Raw genomic sequence first — 20,140 nt, forward strand, 5'->3', positions numbered from 1 at the left:
GTCATTCTAGATGGATGGATTGTAAATTCTTATTCGTGCTGTAAAACCTACGTCTTTGGTATTGTAAATTTTTGAATAAAGACCGTGCCCCTTTAAAAAGGTATCTGTTTAATGGATCCTGAAACTCGGAATCAGAAGTGAGAATGGCCAATGAAGAGCTGCTACTGGGAGAGTAAAATGGATAGCCACTGTGAAAGGCTCCAGAAGACCCCATGTTTTGTTTGATTTAGATATCCAGTTGAGTTTGAGCCAAGTACTGAATTTACCGATGGGGATAAACATTAAACAGAACTGTTAAAGCAATGATTGACCTTCAACATTTTTTCCTTAGCAAAGCTTAGCAGCGAAACCCAAGACTCCAGAAGCTTGTTAGGAACCGGCAGGAGTTCCCTCTCAACCCTTCCTCAAGAAGATTGTTTCCACGGTTCTGTTTGTCATTAATGGTATATTCCTTGAAAAGAACTTCTCAAATAAAGTTAACCAAAATGTGAACTTTGACCCCTTAACAGGAAGCCATATCCTGCAGATCCTCAGGGTGCGAGCTGATGATGCTGGGAGATATACATGCAAAGCTGTCAATGAAGTTGGAGAGGACCAACTCCATTATGAACTTGTGGTCCTGAGTGAGTAACCAAATGGCAAGGGTTGGATGATGTGGAAGGACATTGTCCTTGTGAACCTGTGGTGAATTGAGTGAGCACTGTTGCTTTTGCAAATGTTTGAGTGGAGCCTCCAGGTATAGTCCAATACTACAATCGGCTGCACTTGTTAACTTAGGCAGGTAGTATTGTCTATTCCGTGCTCTTTTCTATTTCTTTTCTCTCCCTCAAGGATGAAGGGCTATGCTAGAGCTGATGTGTATTCCCAGCATTTTCTGTTTTCACTTCAGATTTCCAGCGTTCTCAGTTTGTCCCTTTTATCGCTCCTGGTCAGAGGTCGGGTCTGGTGATGCGCGCACTGCCGACTGGCTGGGATTTCCAGGTGTTGAGCAGCGTAACACGACTCAACATTATTAAACTCAGTGAGACAGGGAGCAAATAAATGGGTCAGTGAGAGAATATCTAGATGCAAACTGGGCTGAGAGGCAGGGTATTGCAGGCTGATTTGTAAATGTTAAAAAAAGGGCCAGAGAATACTCCAGTCTTCTCGGGCTGACTGTTTTTTGTAAACTTTCAGCTCACAGATCATAAAAACTTTTTAAAAATGACATCATAAAACATTTCAAAATTTCAGGAATTGGTTCATTTCTTTGATATTAACATATTAAATTATTAAAATAAACACATCTTTAAATAAAATGCTTACACTCACTCCATCAGATCTTCCTTCTTTGTTGCTTATTCTCCATTCAATTTATAGATTGTTGTTCTTCTTTTCATGTTTCTTGTTCATGTAATTTATTCTAATTTTAACCTTTTTTTCCTCCTATTTTTAGTTTAAAGTGGATTATTTCTTTCCCCGGCTCCCACTGTCTATTTACAGTGTTAAAAATACTTGACTGGCCAATGTCTATCCTCACAGGCCTAGTTTTTCAGCAAATCAAATGCTAAAGGTCTAAAGATTGACATGGTACTGGACAGGTCAATCTTAAACTGTTTTTCATATCAAAACCGGGTCAGGACTCTGCTTGATGAGTATGTTCGTCAGCAGTTGCCAAAGTAAACTTATGACTGGCACTCTGAGGGATAATGTCAGGGCAAACACTGGGTATGGTAACCTCTGAATAATTCCCGAAGGGGGAAAGAGGATCGGCTAATTCATTTTGTTAAATAAGCCCACTGACAGAAGCATTTTTCTGTTTTAGTCTGTGAAGTTTAATGGCTCCTTGTATGTTTTCTCATGGTAACCTGGATCAGATCTGACCACAGGACATCTTTTGGTGTTTCTCTCCCCTGGGTATTTGATGCATTTTTGTACATGCTCAGAGGAGAAAAGAAATGGGAGAAACAGCAGATGCAGGAAGTGTTGCAAACTTTAAAGGGGTGCCTTTTGCTTTCTTCACCCTGGCACTTCAACTTCACTATTTAATGACTCAAATCAACTTCCCCCGCTCCCAACTTTTTTTTAATGGAGAACAAGGGCATAAAGGAAAATTGGAAAAGGTAAGAGAGAAGATGACGTCAATCAAAAAGTAATGATTTAGTTTGGGTTTTAAAAGCCTTTGTGATTCAAAAGATTGTAGGTGGACGGAAAGAAACCAAGAAAAAAAATGACCAGAATCACTGGGGAGCAATTTTAACCTAATTCACCTGGTGGGAACCGATGGGATCGGGTGGAAGGCTGGATTTACACCTCACCCGATTTTACTCTCCATTGAAATCGATGGGCAGCATTCCACCTCATCCCATCGGTATCCCACCAGGCAAATTAGGTTTAAATTGTCCCCATTGTATGGGTACTAACCGTCTGTAGTATTTACCTGTTCGGAGTGCTTATAGGTTAGTCGCACCCCATCAAGGCACTCGCTGCACAGTGCTTTAAGAAGCAGGACGGTTTCCTTTTGAACACTTTCAGAGTTTTGAAAAGTTTGGAAACGAGCTCCGACTACCAGTAAGAACAACCAAGAAATCGAAGACACATCTGTAAAACCACACTGGCAGGAGACCAAGATCCATAAAACTAAACAGGTGGAAAAATACCACTTAGTCATCACTGACTACGATAATTATAGCACTAGGTATGTCAGGAACGGCTGGGAACTCACACAGGAAGGCGTCTGTGTTTCCTGAATTGCTGCCCAGAGTGCTTCTATCTCATTTTCATGTGTCACCTTGTTTTCTTCACTTCATTTGTAACTTTTTTTTTGTTGTGCAATGAAGCACTGTCTTGGAAATAGTCCTGATAACAAAGTCCCGTAACATGTGTAAAGCTAGAGACCTGGTCCAGTCCCGAACCAAACAAACACAATTAATCCCTGAGCACACCAGACGATCCCAGATTGAAGTGTTGGCCTGGGCTCTGGTAGCGCTCTCACCTCTGGGTCAGGCAGTTGTGGATTCAAGCCATTCTCCAGGACTTGAGCACATAATCCAGAGGTTCCCAAACTTTTTTTGCTGACCTCCCCTACTTCGGAGATTCTTGCCCCATGCGCCAAAGAAACAGTTCTTTGTGCAATTGATGTTAGTGTAGATATAGCTGGAAACTTAGAATACTTCAGCAGTTTGGTCACTTTTAGCTGCTTTAATTCTGCTCTCTTACACTTCTGAGTTTTAATATGAAGTTCAGTCATATCATTAGACCTCATTGGCAGGGAAATCCCTCGGATCTGCTCCCACTTTCCCTGGCGTTACTTTGACAGAAGTGCATCGGAAACCCAGTTTACGTAAATGGGGTTACTGCCGCACTTCTGGTGAAGTAATGCCGGCAGAGTGGGAGCAGTTCCGAGGAATTTCCCGACGACTATGTTAGTGGAAGCAACTTCACTGCAAAGAAAACAGCGGGCCTCCCCTCTCTCCGGGTTGGGGATTCGACCTGGGTTCAGGATGAAAACTCCTCTGCAAATGGAACTAGAATGGGTCTGTGGTCAGATTTGTGGGGGGAGGGAATGGGGGAGGAATGAATCATTGGGTTGCTTTGGAGGAGGTAAGATATAAGTTGAATTTTTTTTGTGTGTGTGCAAGTATCGAGGACCCATGAGTGCAGATACAATTATTCATTTATTTCTCAATTTATGATCATGTCAAGCAAGCAGCAACACAACGTCCCCGCAGGGCAAAATAAACTTTCTAGAAAGGTGCAGAGCTGTGAGCAATAAAGTAATTTTTGAGGCTGAGACAGGTTTTTAAAGGTTGGCTATTTACTTATTCCCTCTAAACATTACGGGGACCCAAGGACTCATGGGGACTTTGATGCAGGGACAGAAGAAAATGGACCTTCCACAACGCAGCAGATATTTGACAAGACATGTCAGGGGATTTGCTATTTATTTCTTGTTCAATGGCAGTGGGGACCCCAGGGCTCGTGAGCACTTCCAAAACGAAATTTATGCTGCACAGAGGTACAAACCAGAAGGCAAACAACTTTTTTTTTTAACTGAATGAAATAGTTTTAAACTGAGGAGTATTGAAAATATCTGTAAGCTGGAAGTGTTTGCAGGGGTGCCTGAGTTTTGATGAGAGCAGAGTCGGGAATCGGCCTGAGAGTTAAAGGGAGTGCTCCAGGAAATGGAGAAAATACATATTGCAGTCATTGCATGTTAGTGAGTTATTCCTCACGCCCCTCCTGATAACTTCGGTGTCCCCCCACTCCAGTTTGGGAACCTGTGACCTAGGCTGACGCTTCAATGCAGTACTGAGGGAGCAGTGCACTGTCAGAGGTGTTGTCTTTTCGATGAGATGTTAAACTGAGGCCCCTTCTGCCTGCCCAGGCAGTTGTAAAAGATCCCATGGAACCATTTGAGGAAGAGTAGAAAAGTTCTCCCGGTGTCCTGGCCACCATTTATCTCTCAACAAACATCGATAAAACAGATGATCTAGTCACTTGTCTCATTGCTGTTTGTGGGTCGTGGCCCTGCGCAAATTGGTCGCCACTTTTATCTACATAACAACGCTGACTACACTTCCGAAGTAATTGATTGGCTGTGTAATGCTTTGCGATGGCCTGAGGATGTGAAAGGCAAGTTCTTTCCACATCTCTTGGAATTATTGCACCCACCTCACTTCAATAGACTAATAGGGAAATTGGATGCATGAAATTGAAGGCTCCCCTCCTCCCACCCAACTAGATCATTCAGAACTGGGTAGCTCCCAGTTACTGTCCGGGATAGGATATCATCTCACCAGATCAGGAAAATAACCGCAAAATCAGGTTTTAGTAAACATGATGCAGTTCCAGCCAGATGCCCATCATCCCCCAGAACAAGTAGCCCATTACTGACCTACACTTGCTCCCTGTCCTCTAAAACCTTAAATTTAAAATCCCTGTCTTTAAGTCCCTCAATGGCCTCACCCACCCTATCCCCATAACCTCCTTCAGCCCTCTGCCCTGCCCCCTCCTCCGAACACTCTGCTTCTCTGACTCTGGCCTCTTGTGCATCCCCCACTCCCTTTACCTCACCATCAATGATAGGCGTTTGCCCATCTGAGTCCTACCCTCTGGAATTCCCTACCTAAACCTCTCCGCCTCCCCATTTCTCTCCCTACTTTAAAAACCTCTTCAAACCCAGTTTTTGATCACCCCCACAATCTCTCTTTTCCTGACCTGCTGTCCCCTTTTCCTCACACATTTGTTCTGTGAAGTACATTTGGGATTCTTTTTACATTAAAGTTGCCACATAAATGGAAGTTGTTTGACGATGACTTGCACACAGAGGGACTGTGATTTGCCAATAATCAATTGTATCATTACTTTCTGAAAAGACTAGGCCTATCAAAATGAATCAAATTGGATAAACACGTCATTATTTCAGACCAAATCTGTAATTCATACCAATCAATTGATGAATTGGGTTGAATCCCACTCCTAGTTAGCAGCAATTCATTGATAAAAAAATGTAAAGTTTTTTTGTTTCAATTATCAGTAACCAATCCCTCTCGCACATTCATTCTTATTTCCCGTTCTCTAGTCCCTCCTGTTATTCATGCAGAAAGTGAGGAGTTTGGAGAGGAGTTAGTGTCGATTGTCAACCAAACAGTTCAACTGCGATGTGAGGCAGGCGGGGAACCCCCACCTTCCATCTCCTGGCTCAGAGACGGCCTCCCCATTTCTACAGACCACAGACACCAGCTTCTGGATGGTGGCAGCACTCTACAGGTGGGAGTTCTGGAAATCGGACGAATAATATAACTGATTATCTCTGTTGTGATCAATCCGTGCAGAACTACAGACTGCCCTTCCAGCTGTGGAGGGATCTCAGTCCCTATTCTGTGCAGAGTCTAGCTTCTGATTGAAGTTGAATGACACACTGCTCGTTGTGCTTTTTTTGTAGATTCACGCAGTGCAGGTATCTGACACAGCTGGCTACATCTGTATAGCCGAGAACCCAGCGGGAACCGCAGAGAAGCTTTTCAGCCTTCACGTTCAAGGTAATGATCTCTGCTCCATTTTGAGGATATGATACAGCTTACACTTCATTAAGGAGTCAGCGGCAGTGGAGGTGATATGCAAAAGCAACAACAGCAACAGAAACTTGAATTTATGTAATGCTTTTAACATAGAAAAACATCCCAAAGCACTTCACAGAGGCATAAGGAAAAAATTTGGACACCGAGTCAGAGTGGAAAAGATTGGCAGTAGATTTAATGTAGTCACATTTAATCAGGTACTTTGGCCTAGGTAATTAGGGCTTCCTACTGCCATGCAGTAAACCCAGGTGTATGGAGCTGAATGGATCAGTTCAATATTGCATGAAAAAGCTTTTCACTTGATAGATGGTCTTTGTCACCTCTAGTCACCCTCATCTCTAACCTCCAAACTCTCTCCTTTCTTGTCCCTCTCTATTTTATCAATATGATTATGGCGATAGCTCCCATGAGTTCGCCTTTCTTGTTCCTCCTAAGCTCCAGATACATGTTCTTGCATCCTCATTATACTAAAATCAAGGCTTGTTGCACCAATTCTTTCCCAGGAACTCAAGTCTACTCTGTACATCCACATGTGAGAAAAAATACATTAAAAATGAAAATAAAAATACTGAGCTTTGATTATGCGTTAATTTTTACATTTCTGAGAAATTCGGTTTCAAAGGTGAAGCAAGTGGGTAAATGATAGAAAATCCTAGACATAAATCTCCTGAAATGTGTAGTTTGGTGCTGGTACTGGATTTGAATAGAGATCAGTCAGCCTCGATTCATATCTGGTCCTGCTTGTTTTTTGTACAGTGCCTCCCACCGTACTTGGGCCAAATCCAGAGAACGCTAATGTTGTGATGAACAACCCCATTTGGTTAACATGTGAATCCCGAGCAGTTCCTGCAGCAGACATCACATGGTACAAAGACGGACACCCGCTGCAGATCAGCACCGACATCCTCCTTCTCCCAGGTGAGACGTTGACGAGAAAAATGGAAGGGGGTGTGAGTAATGCAGAGCCACCTTTGACCTCCCCAGTGACATCATTTGAGAGTGCTATCCATAGCTTTCCATCCCTACACATGAGGTCACTGAAGAGGTGATTCTTCACAAAATGCCCCTTCCTGAGCTGTGTCTGGCTAGCTGTTTGAATGCTCAAGACAGAAGAGATAGAGGGGAGGAGTACTAACAATACAGGTATCTCTCTTCATACCACTTAGACAAGTCAGTAATATACATTATCTATTCAAATAATTTATTATAAGCACACTTTTCATGGGCTCCTATTGTGATATATGAGTATTTGTTGATGTTCCCTTAGTTCAATAAATGTGTTTCATATGATTTTGAGTGTATAATCTGGAGACAGTCCTGTAAAATTAGGCAATTGGTCAGATCCAGGAGTCTAGAAGATGGAGATCATAATATTTAAAGATGTTTTAAACCTTAATAAAGTTACTCTTTTTTTCATTCAATCTTGGATTATGTTGAAGCCTGGAATAGATTCAAAAATAAGAACTCTACAGCTCCCCCATTGCTCAGTGAGTGAATGCAGTGCCCAGTGTGAACTGAGTGATCCAGACCAGGAAAGTGCCTCATTCAATTCCCATTCTGTATTGAGGTAGTTGAGCTCAGACAGCCTCCAGTTGGGGCACCACCAGGGGGGATAAGACAGCTAGGATTCCTGCTTCCAATTGCCACTCAGTGACACTCTCTGGAAGACAGGTATGTGATCATTGAGTGAAGACAGGATTTGTTTGGTTGCATTGCTCGCATGGTTGAATAACTTGCTAATACTTTGTGTTCAGACTCACATATGAAGAATTGGGTGAGGCACCGGAGAGTGGTCAGCACCCATGGAACCATATCCTACCATGGGTCAGTGCCTCAAGAAGGGGGTGGGAAGATGGATGTTTCTTCTAACTATTGGTGTTTTAAAATGACAGGCCTACCATATTTATTTGAACATAATTATTGAAAGCAAACAAGACATAGCAGGATGCATTCCCTTCGATCTGGAGACCTAGAATGTGTAAGGATTGTTGGATACACGAGAGCATCAAAGAGCCCTAGTAAAAGTGAAGTCAATGGGAATCAGGGGGAAAATTCTTCAGTGGCTGGAGTCATACCTAGCACAAAGGAAGATGGTAGTGGTTGTTGGATGCCAATCATCTCAGCCCAGGACATCACTGCAGGAGTTACTCAAGGCAGTGTCCTAGGTCCAACCATCTTCAGCTGCTTTATCGATGACCTTCCCTCCATCATAAGGTCAGAAATGAGGATGTTTGCTGATGATTGCACAGTGATCAGTTCCATTCGCAACCCCTCAGATAAGGAAGCAGTCCATGCCCGCATGCAGCAAGACCTGGACAACATCCAGGCTTGGGCTGGTAAATGGCAAGTAACATTCGCACCAAACAAATGCCAGGCAATGACCATCTCCAACAAGAGAGAGTCTAACCACCTCCCCTTGACATTCAATGGCATTACCATGGCCGAATCCCCCACCATCAACATCCTAGGGGTCACCACTGACCAGAAACTTAACTGGACCAGACACATAAATACTGTGGCTACAAGAGCAGGTCAGAGGCTGGGTATTCTGCAGCGAGTGACTCACCTCCTGACTCCCCAAAGCCTTTCCACCATCTATAAGGCACAAGTCAGGAGTGTGATGGAATACTCCACGACCTCCACCACCTAGAAGGACAAGGACAGCAGGCGCATGGGAACACCACCACCTGCACGTTCCCCTCCAAGTCACACACCATCCTGACTTGGAAATATATCGCCGTTCCTTCATCGTCGCTGGGTCAAAATCCTGGAACTCCCTACCTAACAGCACTGTGGGAGAACCTTCACCACACGGACTGCAGCGGTTCAAGAAGGCGGCTCACCACCATCTTCTCAATTAGGGATGGGCAATAAATGCTGGCCTTGCCAGCGACGCCCACATCCCATGATTGAATTTAAAAAAAGAGGAAGTTTCAAATCGAAAAGAGTTCTTGATTTGCCCAAAGAACACAGCTCAATTTCCACTTCCTAACGGAACACACCCCCCATGTTCATTTTAACTAATTCCTTGGACTATTGTTGCATAATCTCTGATCTGATCTCTTCCCATTCCCATTCCAGGTGGTCATATCATTCAGATTCCCAGAGCAAGGACAGAGCACATTGGCAAATATGTTTGTGTTGCTACCAATGCAGCGGGGAGAGATGAGAAGCACATCCACCTCCATGTATACAGTGAGTAACAAAGCCAGCTCATTGCACATTAGTGTGAAAGGTGGGGAATATATACGTAAAAGGATGTATTGCAACAGATCTGTTGTTATAACAGCAACACCTTCCACTTCAGGCACTCAAGGTCAGCATCAAGGGCTCTCTCAGGTCAGGCACAGTGCAGTTAGATTCATAGTAAAGCTTCCCCTACATTGCTCCATCAAGCACTCTCCAGATCAGGTATGGCTCAGTTAAATGCAAAGTAAGGCTACCTCTACTCACCCCTCCAATATATCTGCCTCAGCCCCAACCTCAGAACAGTACCAATGTGACAGTTTTCCATTTTTCGCATTGGACATCCTATGACCACTCTGAGTAAGATTGCCAATTTGGTGCTGAAGTAGGGGCTGTTTATGCTGTGGACCCATGTACATTAGAAACTGGGTTGTGACTACCCGAATTCATTTCAAGTAGGACCCTTATAGCCAACAGACAGAGGAAACATTCTACCTATCAGTCTGGATTCGATTGGAACTCAAGTCCCAGATGTGAAAGGACAGTATCTAACCTACTGTGCAACTTAGTCCCCCAACAAAATCATTCCATCCCATGATCTTTTGCTCAATGCAACAGCTACCACTACTTGCAATTATATAACGCCTGTAACATAGAAAAACGTCCCAAGATGCTTCACACAGGTGTATCAAAAAAATGGATGCCGAGCCAAATGAGGAGATTTTAGGAGGGGTGACCAAAAGCTAGGTCAAAGAGGTTGAGTTTTTCGAAGATCTTAAAAGGAGGAGAGGGAGATGGAAGGTTTGTGGAGGGAATTCCAGAGCGTGTAGCCTATGCGGCTGAAGGCACATCTGCCAATGGTGGGGCGAAGGGAGGAGAATGCACAAGAGGCCGGAATCGGAGGAATGGAGAGTTTGGCGGGGTTGTGGGACTGGAGGAGGTTACAGAGATAGGGGAGGGGACAGGTCATGAAGGGATTTAAACTAGAAGATGATCACTTTAAATTTGAGGCATTGGGGCCAGTGAAGATAAGGATGATGGGTGAGTGGGTCTTGGTGCGGGATAGGATGTGGGCAGATTTGGATGAGCTAAAGTTTACAGAGGGTGGAGGATAGGAGAGGTCAGGAGAGCATTAGAACAGTCAAGTCTGGAGGTAAGAAAAGTGTGGATGTGGGTTTCCTCGGCAGATGGGCGGAGGAGGGCAATGTTATGGAGGTGGAAATTGGCAGTCTTTGTGATGGAAAGGATATGGGGTTGGAAGCTCAGCACAGTTTTGAATAGGACACCAAGTTTGCGAACAGTCTGGATTAGCCTGAGACAGTGGCCAGAGAGGGGGATGGAATCAGTGACGAGGGTACAGACTTGTGGTGGGGGCCAAAGACGATGGCTTCAGTCTTCCCAACTTTTAGCTGGAGGAAATTGCAGCTCATCCAGGACTGGACATCAGACAGGCAGTCTGACAACACCTTGGAGTGGAGGGTTCGAGAGAGGTGGCGGAGAGGTAGAGCTGGTTGTCATCGGCATACATGTGGAAGCTGACCTCATGTCTACAGATGATGTCCCCAAGGGGCAGTTTGTAGATGAGGAAGAGGAGGGGCAAAAGATAGATCCTTGAGGAGTCTGGCAATAATAGTGCAGGGGTGGGAAGATAAGTCAGATTGAGATGCTCTGGCTACGATCAGATAGGTAAGAATGGAACCAAGTGAGGACACTCACACTGAACTGGACAATGGAGGATAGGCATTGGCGGAGGATGGTGTCATTAACCATGTCAAATGCAGTGTAAACCCCACATGAAGCACTCTGGGCACCACAATATGGAGGTACTGCCACACTGTAGTTTAATACTGAATAATTGTCCTGTGTGTTTAGATGTCATTGATGGGTGACTGAAGATTAGTGATTGTGATGTACTCCATGCGGGTTTATCAAGAAATAATGTGCTGTTGATTTACTGGGAAGCATAGTGGGTGGTCTATACTATTACCTGATAGAGTGTCTTTGTCACTCTTGTGCAGTGAACAATTAATAACATTAGGGCCTATTTATTTGCCAATGCCTCTATTTACAGCAGCAGAAAGCATTCCATTACATTATAATCAATGTCTTTTGATTTTCTTTCCTTCAAAGCCCCGCCCACTATTAAACACCATGGCAATGGTTACTCTGAGGCCATCACAGTCCGTGTCGGAGAGACAGCCACATTCAGATGCGAGTCAGAAGCAGTTCCAGTCCCTACAGTTGTGTGGTATAAGAATGACCACCAACTGGCCCGGGTAAATGGTGTCCGTACCCTGTCTGAGGGGCAGATACTCCAAATTGAAGATGCCCAGGTATAACTGTGTTCAGTATTTCAAATGTTAACAGCAATTTAACTGATCTGTATAGTATTGGATGGGAAGGTGGCGAGTTATATTCATCTCACATTTGTTTGTTGGGTTAACATTCTTTCATATGGCTTGATGTAAAATGGTCTGGAACAGTCACTCACCCCCCCCCCCACACACATACACACCCACACCCACACACACACACACCCCCACACACACACACACACCCACACACACACACACACACACACACACACACACACCCACGGTTGCAGTGGATACCAATATTTTTGAAGATTAGGGTGACAGCATCAACGTTTCTTTATATACAGTGGTCGCACTATCTTCTTTCATCTCCAATGGATCTCCCACATCTCCTGCATTGTGATGCTGCCTCCAAGAAGCTTAGTTTCCCTTCCACACCTAGCACTTTTCTCCCTCCTGAACAACCCTTAACTCTCTATAAAGCCCATGTGCTGAATACTGCTCTGATGTATGGGGAAGCTCTTCCAGCCCCATCTCTCAAACCGACAGACAGGATACAAGAGAAAGCTTGTCATCTGATGTGTTATTCTTTCCGTTACCTCTAACCTCCAACCTCTCACCTTGTCACAACCTTTCTTGTGTTTCTGAATTTTCTTGATGATATTGTGATTATTGCTGTCTGAATTTTCCTCTCTTGTTCCTTAAAAGTTCCAAATACAAAGTCCCACACACTGCTTCCTACTATTTTGCTCTCTGCTAACTTCTTAATTTTTGTTCCATCTGGTTTTAGGTTACAGATTCTGGCCACTATATGTGTAAAGTTACCAACCTGGCTGGACACATGAAAAGGACATTCAGGCTGAGCGTGCACTGTAAGGATGGGGAGAACATTGGGCTTCAGACAATCGTCTGCACAGTATATTGCACTCAAGCGTATTTTTTTTGGTCAAGTTTTTGGGAGGTTCTTGTGCAGAACTTTCCTTCAGGAGATTGAATGACTGGGGTGGAATCCATGATAAGGTAGATTGTACATGTGAAAGGATCCGGCTTGATGGGCCAAATGGCCTTTTCTTGTTCCACGCTTCCTTCTGTCATGATATTGGTGCACCTACATGTTGTGCCATGAATGCACTACGATGGTGGGATTGTGTCTGAGTTTTCCAGACTGTTAACTTCCTGGACGAAATTTTAACGCTCCCTCTTGGCGGGAATGGAATGGGCGAGCAGTTAAAATGGAGCGGCTCCATTTCCCGCTCAGTTCCCACCGATTTCCGATTTTAACGCTGCTGGTTTTGGTAATGGATGAGGCGCCCCCTGGGCTCAGGCGGGGGAGCCTCATGCATAAATGCTAATCAGGGTCCTGTGATGTCAATAGGACCCTGATGGCATTTTAACTTGGGCCTGAGCAGAGACATGGTTTTCTTGTCAGACCGAAGCAGTGAAAAACTTTCCCTTGTGGGGCCATCAGGAACAGGACTGTTCCTCTAGTTCCCACAAGGAAAGTCGCATCCTCCCCTGACCTGGACTCCTCCCCCTTCCCTTCCCAAGACCCTCCCAAAAAACCCTCCATCACTTAGCTGGAAGCCGGGGTGGGGGTGTCCCTCCCCCCACTGATCTGTGCCTGCCTGCAGCCACTCTGTTCCCTCTTCCCACCTGTTGCAGGCAGAAAGTGGATCGGTGACGTTTAAACAAGGAGTTAAAATGCCCCCGGCCTGAACCATGTGGGGGCACTCGCCCGAAACCTGCAACCCGCTCCAGGTTGAAATTGACACCGACATCGCGCACCCCCCCGCCCGCCCCCCCACCCCCACCCCACCCCCCCACCCCCCCCGCCCGCCCCCCACCCCCACCCCCACCCCCATGTCCCCACCCCCTCCAGTCTTCCCAAAGTTATTTGCTATCTTCTATTGAGCATCATTCCTGTGTTTGGAATGAGGGGTGGGCACTCGCCTCACAAGCCACGGCTGACAGAAGGTGCAGTAGATCCGACTAGGATGACACAGCTTCCAGTCCTCCCCTCTCTTCCACTGGGCTCTGGTTGATGCTGCCATGGTGTGGCAGAGATCACATGAGCCCACATGCAACCAGTGCTGTTCAGCTATGCTGTAACATTGCCTTTTAATTGGCCCCAATTCAAGACAGACATTTGCACTAATCTTTTTCTTTTTATTTAAACATATCAGTCATTTAATTTTTAAAAAAAAAAATAACTTTGAATCAAGTTTCATAAATATCAGTGTATAGAATGTAAGGGTAACAGATTGCTGAGGGGGAGACAAAATGGTGAAAGTCAGAGAAAGCATCAAATTGCTGTCTTGGTTTTTCCTGCAAATCTGCAAGTTATTCCTCATTTTTGTATCATTGATTCTTCTCCCTTATTTCAGCCCCACCAACTCTTGAAGAGCCCTTACAGGAGCTTGTTAATCTGACAGCTGGCAGTGCCCTTGTTCTGTCGTGCCATGCACTGGGAGTTCCACCACCCACCATCACTTGGCTCAAAGATGGAGAACCAATAGGTAGGATTGGGCATGGTCAATATAAAGTTGTGTTTTTATTGTGTGAAGTGGCACTGATCCAGGTGGCACATTACTGAATAAAGATAGGTGAGATGACCAAGTTTTCCATGGGATGGATTGGTTCCTGTGCTGCTGCCCATAGTTGGATAAATCAAGGGGTGGGGCAGAGTGAGGGGGGAAGGTCACCTTTAGTGCAGCAGGCCATGGAATCATGGAGCTACAAGGAGAGATGAAGGTTTGGGGATCAGAGTAGTTTTACAAAACTTTCCCTCAGGAAAGCTGCACTAGAGTCCAAGATAGACTTGATTGATTGTTTATGGTTCATGAACAATCAATGGGGAGAATGGCCTTTTCTTTTTCTTCTTCTTCTTCCTCCTCCGATATCAGCACACCAACATGTTTTTGCTATGGAATTGTAATACATTGGGTTTTTGTCTGTGTGCTTTTTCCAGACAGCTAACTCCCCCTCTGCCCCAAAGATTTCTTGTTATTGGAAAACCTAGGCAGAAGATCATGGTCCTTATAATGGGACAGGAGCCAGAGGTGCCATCGAGCTTGTGTTTTAAAAACTAGGTGATGTTAGCTGGGAGGCAATGGACAACTTCAATTGACCACAGGCTAGGTAAAGGAAAATATCAGCCAGGCTTCCCACTAATTGATATCCACTCAGTGTCTAGACTTATACATGGGCGAAGGCAGTAAGCACCCATAGATTTGTACACCAAGTTGAGTCAATTCCTCGAGGGGAAGAGGAGGGAAACAGGTGAAGAAAAGCTGGAGAGTATGGTATCAAAACGGTAAATGCATCAAAATTATTTTAAAGTAAATTGCGAGTTGGAACAAGAGACAGGTTCGAACTGGTAATAAGACAAACTTAGAACTGATATCTGCAACAGACAAAGAGTGATCAACACATGGAATGGACTCGAGAGAAGAGTGGAGGAGAAACCTATCGAATCATTTAAAAATAGTTTGATTATGCAGTGGGGAGACATGGTTTTTCTGGATGGATGATTTTAGATGGGCCAAATGGCCTTCCTCAATAAAGATCTTGTGAGTGGGGAACAAAGATCTGTGAAAGGTGCTCATAAAATCTGGTACGGTCACTTATTAGCTGAGTCATTTTTTTTTAAATTTCACTGGTTTGGGCCTGTCCCAATATTTTTGGTTTCACGATAAATCATGAAATTCTGGAATTTGCTAATATTGGTTACCATTTTACAGGGAGGTGGATTTGAGTTTTTTTTTTAAAAGTTTAAAAAAGTGTTCAAATATTTGATTCAGTAGTAACTTTCAAAAGGGTGTTGGATCTCTACTTAAAAAGGAAAAAAGTCGCAGGGTTTTGGGGAAAGAGCCAGGGGGGGTGGGGCTAATGGATAGCTCTTTCAAAGAGCCAGCACAGGCACGGTGGGCCGAATGGCCGCCTTCTGTGCTGCATGATTCTATTTGAATAAAGATACTATTTTTTTTAATAATCCCTGTGGACATTGCTGTGTTTCCAGCTCCTTTATCTTGCAGTAATGTAAATCATAAAAAAACTCTTCCAACAGAGAGCAGCAACAGCCCGGATTGGCACATTCTACCCAACGGGAGCAGACTGCAGATTGTCCAGTTACAGCTTTTCCATGCTGGGAATTACACCTGCTTGGCGAGGAATTCTGAGGGAGAAGTGCGCAAACGGTACTCACTGATTGTTCAAGGTAAGATGCTGCTATTAATTCACATAAAAGAGAAAGGTCCCAGGCTTAACCATCAAACTGTACTGAGTTAGTTGGTGGCAAAGAAAGGGGAAAAAAGAAAGACTTGCATTTATATAATGCCTTTCACGGCCTCAGAATGTCCCAAAGCACTTTACGAAGTGTAGGAAACACAGCAGCCAATTTGAGCACAGCAAGGTCCCGCAAACAGCAATGTGACAATGACCAGATGATCCGTTATATTTGTTGGCCAGGACACTGGGGACACAGCTCTTCTCCAAAATAGTGCCATGGGATCTTTTACACCCACCTGAGAGGGCAGACAGGGCCTGGGTTTAAGAGTCTCATCCGAAAGACAGCACGTCTGACACTGCAGCACTCCCTCAGTACTGTATTGTAGTGTCAGTCTAGATTTTGTGTTCTAGTCCCTGGAGTGGGACTATGAACCCACAACCTTCTGACTCAGAGGCGACAGTGCTACCACTGAGCCACTGCTGATACTTAATGCTAGTAGGAATGCTATAATTGGTCTCAGAACTCTTGGGCTAGAGAAGGGAAAATTCAAACCACCATCCCCACACCTGATCATTATCCAGAAATCCCAGTTGTGAAGGTTAGGATTGAGCTCAGCCATGATGAAATAAGCTGCTGACATTCACGTGAGGTGTGGCTGCTGGACGAGATACCAGAAATCCTCAGAGACTGTGAAACTGTTCCCCAGCACAAGTCAGTGCTTTGTCAGTACACCTGGAGCACTGTGTACAGTTTGGCCGCCTTGCCTAAGGAAGGATATACTTGCCTTAGAGGGGGTGCAACGAAGGTTCGCTAGATTGATCCCTGGGACAAGAGGGCTGTCCTATGAGGAGAGATTGTGTAGAATGGGCCTAAATTCTCTGGAGTTTAGAAGAGTGAGAAGTGATCTCATTGAAATGTATAAAATTCTTAGAGGGCTTGACAGGGTAGATGCTGAGAGGCTGTTTCCCCTGGCTGGAGAGTCTAGAACTTGGGGTCATAGTCCCAAGATAAGGGGTCGACCATTTAGGACTGAGATGAGGAAAAATTTCTTCACTCAAAGGGTTGTAAATTTTTGGAATTCTCTACCTCAGAGGGCTGTGGATGCTCAGTCGTTGAGTATATTCAAGACTGAGATCGATAGATTTTTGGACACTAAGAGAATCAAGTGATATGGGGGATAGGGTGGGAAAGTGGAGTTGAGGTCGAAGATCAGCCATGATCTTATTGAATGGCGGAGCAGGCTCGAGGGGCCGTTTGGCCTACTCCTGCTCCTATTTCTTATGTTCTCATGTCGAGGAGAGGAGGAGCGAAAGGGGATTGGAGGAAAACGGTAAGGTGAGTAGGTAGGGAGTCAGTAGAGGAGATGAAAGCAGCAGGAAGGCCTGTATTAGAGGGCATAGCGGAGAGTGTAAATCCCAATGTGGATTTTGATTCCAATCTCCACTATTCCGGAATCGTGAGTCAGTTGCGGACTTCTTAACGATACTGTTGGTTTTGGATGTTGTCTGTCATTACACATATCATGGTGCCAATCTCCAATGTCATCTCAAGGCGAGGGATGCCAATGCCGGGGATTTTGCCTCCACTGCAAACCTCAAGCACTCCCGTGACAAGGAACAACACAGGGTAAAGTCCCCTCTAGTGTGCCTTAAAGGGAAGGGGGTTGGTCACTGATTTAAAGAGAGAAGACTGAAACAGAACAATGAGATGAAAAGAATAGTCAATCCTGGAAATACACTGAAGGTTCTCATTATCTGTAAAGAGACAAGACAAGTTAAAGTTTTGGCTCTAAACTCTTCTTCAGATCTACAGCTAAAACATCAAGCTGTCTTTTCTCTTTTCATGTGCACACAGCATGCTGTATCGCCCAGACTGCCTTTTTATTACATCGTATAATAACAACACATTTTTGCCTTTAGCACCTGGTGACAATTTCTATGTAAATGATGTCATCACACCATCTGTTTACAAAACTTTACAACAAAAGATTTGCTTGCTACTATTTTCAGGAGTGACAATGCCGCTTAAAACCCAACCTCGGAAAACCATCTCCTATATGATACTTCCATTCCCCACACAGCCATCACTGAGTGGGGTTGCCAGCTGGTGTTGAATTATGGGCAATCTGGGCTAGATTTAAAGTCTGGTCCAGAGGATGCCTTTGTTACCTCCAGACTTGACTATTCCAATGCCCTCCTGGTCGGCCTCCCATCTTCCACCCTCCGTAAACTTGAGCTCATCCAAAACTCTGCTGGCCGCATCCTAACTCGCACCAAGTCCCGTTCACCCATCACCCCTGTGCTCGCTGACCAACATTGGCTCCCAGTCCGGGAATGCATTGATTTTAAAATTCTCATCTTTGTTTTCAAATCCCTCCATGGCCTCACCCCTCCCTATCTTTGCAACCTCCTCCAGCCCTACAACCCTCCGAGATCTCTGCGCACCTCCAATTCTTGCCTCTTGCGCATCCCTGATTTTAATCGCCCCACCAAGGCCCTAAAGAGGGTGCAGAAGAGATTTACTAGAATGGTACCAGGGATGAGGGACTTCAGTTTTGTGGAGACACTGGAGAAGCTGGGATTGTTCTCCTTAGAACAGGAGAAGGTTAAGAGGAGATTTGATAGAGGTGTTCAAAATCATGAACAGTTTTGACAGAGTAAATAAGGAGAAACTGTTTTCAGTGGCAGAAGGGTCGTTAACCAGAGGACTCAGATTTAAGGTGATCGGCAAAAGAGCCAGAGGCGATATGAGGAACCATTTTTTACACAGCGAGTTGTAATGATCTGGAATGCACTGCTTGAAAGAGTGGTGGAAGCAGGTTCAATAGTAACTTTCAAAAGGGAATTGGATAAATACTTAAAGGGAAAAAAATTACAGGGCTATGGGGAAAGAGCAGGGGAATGGGACTAATTGGATAGCTCTTTCAAAGAGCCAGCACGGGCACGATGGACCAAATGGCCTCGTCCTGTGCCGTACCCACTATGATACTATGATACCATTGGCGGCTGTGCCTTCAGCTGCCTAGGCCCTAAGCTCTGGAATTCTCTCTCTAAAACCTTTTCACCTCTCTACCTCTCTCTCCTTTAAGAAGCTCCTTAAAACATAACTTTTTGGCCTGACCTAATATCTCCTTATGTGCCTCGGTCTCAAATTTTGGTTGAAAATCGCTCCTGTGAAACTCCTACGTTTTACTCCGTTAAAGGCGGTATATAAATGCAAGTTGTTGTTGTGCAAGGACAGTTTGAACTCGCTAAACCACCCAGTCTTACTCGTGTCTGTTGTCCACCCGATGTCCTCACGTCTACTACCCATCTAGTTTCCTCTAATCTTGTACCTAGTCTCCTCGTACTAATTAGAAAAGTTATTTTCTGAATTGAATGACACTGTTCCATCCTATTTTTTCACTAACCAGTGTCACCGAGCATTCTCGGCTCTAACGTGCCCAGTGAATATGACGCTATGGTGAATGAAGATGTGAACTTGGAATGTGTGGCTACAGGAGAGCCAAAACCCATTCTAAAATGGCTGAAAGATGGCCAACCATTGGAAACACTGGATAAAACACACTTTAGGTGAACATATATTTATTTTTACATACTTATCACCAAAAGACTATTTACAAGATGTGACTGGATATCACGTTGATTTTTTTTGCTTAGTTACACAAATCTTCAGTTTTTGATTGAAAAATGTTAATTTCTTTGACGTACTCAGCTAAATCTCCAAAATAAGCTGGTGATTGGTACACACGCAGATGTTAAAAGTACTGTGGTGGGAGGAAAGGCTATTGGACTATGCAGATTGCAAGGGGGGATTGTAGTTTTATATACAGAGCATTAAAAACAGAAGCAAACAAATGATAAACTTATACAAGATATTTGTTAGACCAAAGTTAGAGTATTGTATGCACTTTTTGGACACCCTGTTATAGAAAAGATATCAGAGTCAAGGATTTACTATTTTATTGAGGTGTGAATAGGGGTCCATGAAAGAGACAAGTTCAACATGTCCCACATACACACATCTTCCCGCTGGGACAGAAATGTGGCAAGTGGTGAAGCAAGCACAGGAGTTCTTAGGATTTTGGGATGGGGTCGCCACTTTTTGCCAAGCCAAAAACTGGACTGAGGCACGGCAGGGCAGTGAGGTCATGGTTTGAGTTCAGTGGTTTGCTTTACTGCTGGTGAAAATTCACCAAAGGCCTCAACAACTGAGGCCCCCACATGACGAGACACAAAAATAAGTGGAAAAGTTGACTTTTATCTTAAAACTCAGATTTCTTGATGTCTCTAACCAGGGGTTTGGTCCAGGAATGAATCGTACAATCTCGGTTTTTTTTGGTGGGGGTG

The 20,140-nt window shown here is 44.5% G+C and overlaps 1 protein-coding gene across 1 annotated transcript in view; it reads left to right on the top strand.

The window, feature by feature from the left end:
* Positions 1–20,140, top strand: part of LOC137300344 (hemicentin-1-like) — a 270,914-nt gene that overhangs the window by 172,386 nt on the left and 78,388 nt on the right. Inside the window, exons 55-64 of the mRNA XM_067969428.1 lie at positions 510–623; positions 5,564–5,751; positions 5,927–6,023; positions 6,819–6,980; positions 9,144–9,257; positions 11,379–11,524; positions 12,354–12,435; positions 13,948–14,079; positions 15,630–15,779; positions 19,204–19,363. Coding sequence (XP_067825529.1) covers positions 510–623; positions 5,564–5,751; positions 5,927–6,023; positions 6,819–6,980; positions 9,144–9,257; positions 11,379–11,524; positions 12,354–12,435; positions 13,948–14,079; positions 15,630–15,779; positions 19,204–19,363 — 1,345 coding nt within the window. The remainder of the gene's footprint in view (positions 1–509; positions 624–5,563; positions 5,752–5,926; positions 6,024–6,818; positions 6,981–9,143; positions 9,258–11,378; positions 11,525–12,353; positions 12,436–13,947; positions 14,080–15,629; positions 15,780–19,203; positions 19,364–20,140) is intronic.

This window comes from Heptranchias perlo, chromosome 31 (assembly GCF_035084215.1).
Source record: "Heptranchias perlo isolate sHepPer1 chromosome 31, sHepPer1.hap1, whole genome shotgun sequence".
NCBI lineage: Eukaryota > Metazoa > Chordata > Chondrichthyes > Hexanchiformes > Hexanchidae > Heptranchias > Heptranchias perlo.